This window comes from Macrobrachium nipponense, chromosome 15, assembly GCF_015104395.2.
Source record: "Macrobrachium nipponense isolate FS-2020 chromosome 15, ASM1510439v2, whole genome shotgun sequence".
Taxonomy (NCBI): domain Eukaryota; kingdom Metazoa; phylum Arthropoda; class Malacostraca; order Decapoda; family Palaemonidae; genus Macrobrachium; species Macrobrachium nipponense.
This window is the reverse complement of record NC_087208.1, coordinates 44871284-44873783: the sequence shown is the minus strand read 5'-3', so window position 1 is coordinate 44873783 and position 2500 is coordinate 44871284. Positions and strand designations below refer to the sequence as shown.

The following is a 2500-nucleotide window of genomic DNA, read 5'->3' as shown; positions in this document are numbered from 1 at the left end:
TTTTTCAGTCAATAGAGAATCATTAATAAAAACTGATTAAAGATGTTTTTCTTTTCCTATAAAAATTTTAGCTTATTCGTCAACTTGTTAATGATATGATCAAACTACTTCATTTGTTATTCTCATTTTCGATAACCACGTGATAATCGTAGAAAGGAAATAGAAAGAATGAGGTGATTTAATTTGTTATCTAAGATTAATTAGGCATAAAGTAATATTCCTTTTCTTCGGAGGGACAGTTGACCTAATCCCACAGTATGAATTTGATCTTAGAATTATCTGATACTGGCATAGCAATTTCTGTAAGAGTTCTTGTAACCATATCGCAATTTTTTTCATTAATTACAATCAACCAGGGACATTGAGTATAATCGTTACCGGATCATTATGGAGTTAATTTTTTCACTTAAGATAAAAATCAAGGAAAAAATATAATGTTTTGTTGCAAAACGTCTAACTCAAAAAAAAAAAAAAAAAAGCATGGCATTCCATTTCAGCCTTGTTCGTTTTTTGCAATCTGGGGGAGTGTGAAGCATTGAATTATTTGTGTCAATTAAGGAGGGTAAGGATCATTGACTGATTGATTGTTACGAAATCTAATCTAGTTAGGTATTACATGAGGTTACTATTAATGGAATGTTGTATTGAGGCTTCAGATTATGGAATGTTGTATTTTGACAGAAAGAGAGAGAGAGAGAGAGAGAGAGAGAGAGAGAGAGAGAGAGAGAGAGAGAGAGAGAGGATAAGCGTCAAAAGTAAGTTATTTGAACTATTTTATGCGTGGCAACAATATTTCACCTGGAAACTTTTGGAATCCTAAAGAGGGTATGTATTCTGTTTCTCTAAACATATAAGGCATTCATCTTACTAAATACAAGATATGATACAGAGAATTTCCCCTATCGCTTTTGGAACAAGAGATCCAAAAAGATAAGGGTCCAGATATAAAAGTTTGTTAATGTGAGGTATTTCTGCCTGTCAAACATTCATCTGATACGAGATTCAAGGATTTTTGAAAAGAAATTCTATTAGTGTTGCTGTGTGATAACAATTTGTATTATTAATAGAGGAATACGTGGTCACTCATGCATCTTAACAACAGACAACATGCTCATAGCTAGAAATCATATAAGCTTTATTCTCTTCTATGGACAAAAAAGGATAAGTTATTTTGTCTTCTAAGTAAACTACATCTCTCAACCTGTGACAATATATAATTGCAAGATTGTGTGTGTGTATGTAAAAAAACAGTGATAAATTGAATATGTGTTAGAGCTCATCTGTTGCTCAAAGAGGATAAGTCATGTATATATATTGTTGAAGTTTTCTTGATGTATATATACAGATGTGTGTGTTGTGTGAATATGTGTATACACACACACACACACACACACACACACACACACATATATATATATATATATATATATATATATATATATATATATATATAATATGTCTATGTGTGTGTATGTATGTATATATTCACCCAACATACACACACACATATATATATATATATATATATATATATATATATATATATATATATATATATATAAATAATATATATATATATATATATATATTATATATATATAATAATATATATATATATATATATATATATATATATATATATATATATATATATATATATATATATATTTTGCGTATGCTCTGCATATACAAATTACGGAGTACGATGTGGTAAGCCAAACATTTATATACACATACGCTCGTAATTTATATATATATATAGATATATATATATATACATACATAATATATAATATATATACATATATATATATTCTATATATATATATATTCTATATATATATATATATATATATATAAATTACGAGCGTATGTGTATATAAATGTTTGGCTTACCACATCGTACTCCGTAATTTGTACAAACAGAGCATACGCAAAAAAATATTCCAAGTTAAAAGACATGAACTGTACAATTCTTGTCCTTAACCTACTATAATCTAACTTGATAGGTGACTATCACTACCTAAATCCCATTTGACTGACACTTGTGTTTCGTAAATCCCGATAATGCAATAACTAAAAGCAGTTGGTAAAGATACCTCAGGTTCCTTTCCTCTAGGTTTCATTTTTTCCACTTTTTTTGTATCCACTTGTGTCGGCCACGCCTCCGCAGTTCAGTATATAAGGCTCAGCGGATCAGGGAGAAGTATTGACTTCTCTGTTAACCCGGCGTATCAAGATGTTCTCCAAGGTGGATATACAGCCTCTGATATATATTTTTCCCCATTTTTGATCAATATAGTTCTGCATAACAAGAAACCACTGTTACTTTTACTTTTCTATCTAGCACTGAATTCTTTTCTTTGTGAATGATTTGGTTTAGATGAAACTCAGATATAACTTATATGGTTTCTGGGACAGTTTGTTTATAAATTTTGAAAATAATTCCTAAATCCATCTGCTGTGAGATATGCAACTTGTATAATTTCTTGAGCAATTT

The 2500-nt window shown here is 29.2% G+C and overlaps 1 protein-coding gene across 1 annotated transcript in view; it reads left to right on the top strand.

Annotated features, from left to right (window-relative positions):
• The first annotated feature begins 2205 nt into the window (after positions 1-2205).
• Positions 2206-2500, top strand: part of LOC135226850 (pro-resilin-like) — a 1008-nt gene continuing 713 nt past the window's right edge. Inside the window, exon 1 of the mRNA XM_064266541.1 lies at positions 2206-2251. Within this exon, the coding sequence (XP_064122611.1) occupies positions 2240-2251 (12 nt within the window). The 5' untranslated portion in view covers positions 2206-2239. The remainder of the gene's footprint in view (positions 2252-2500) is intronic.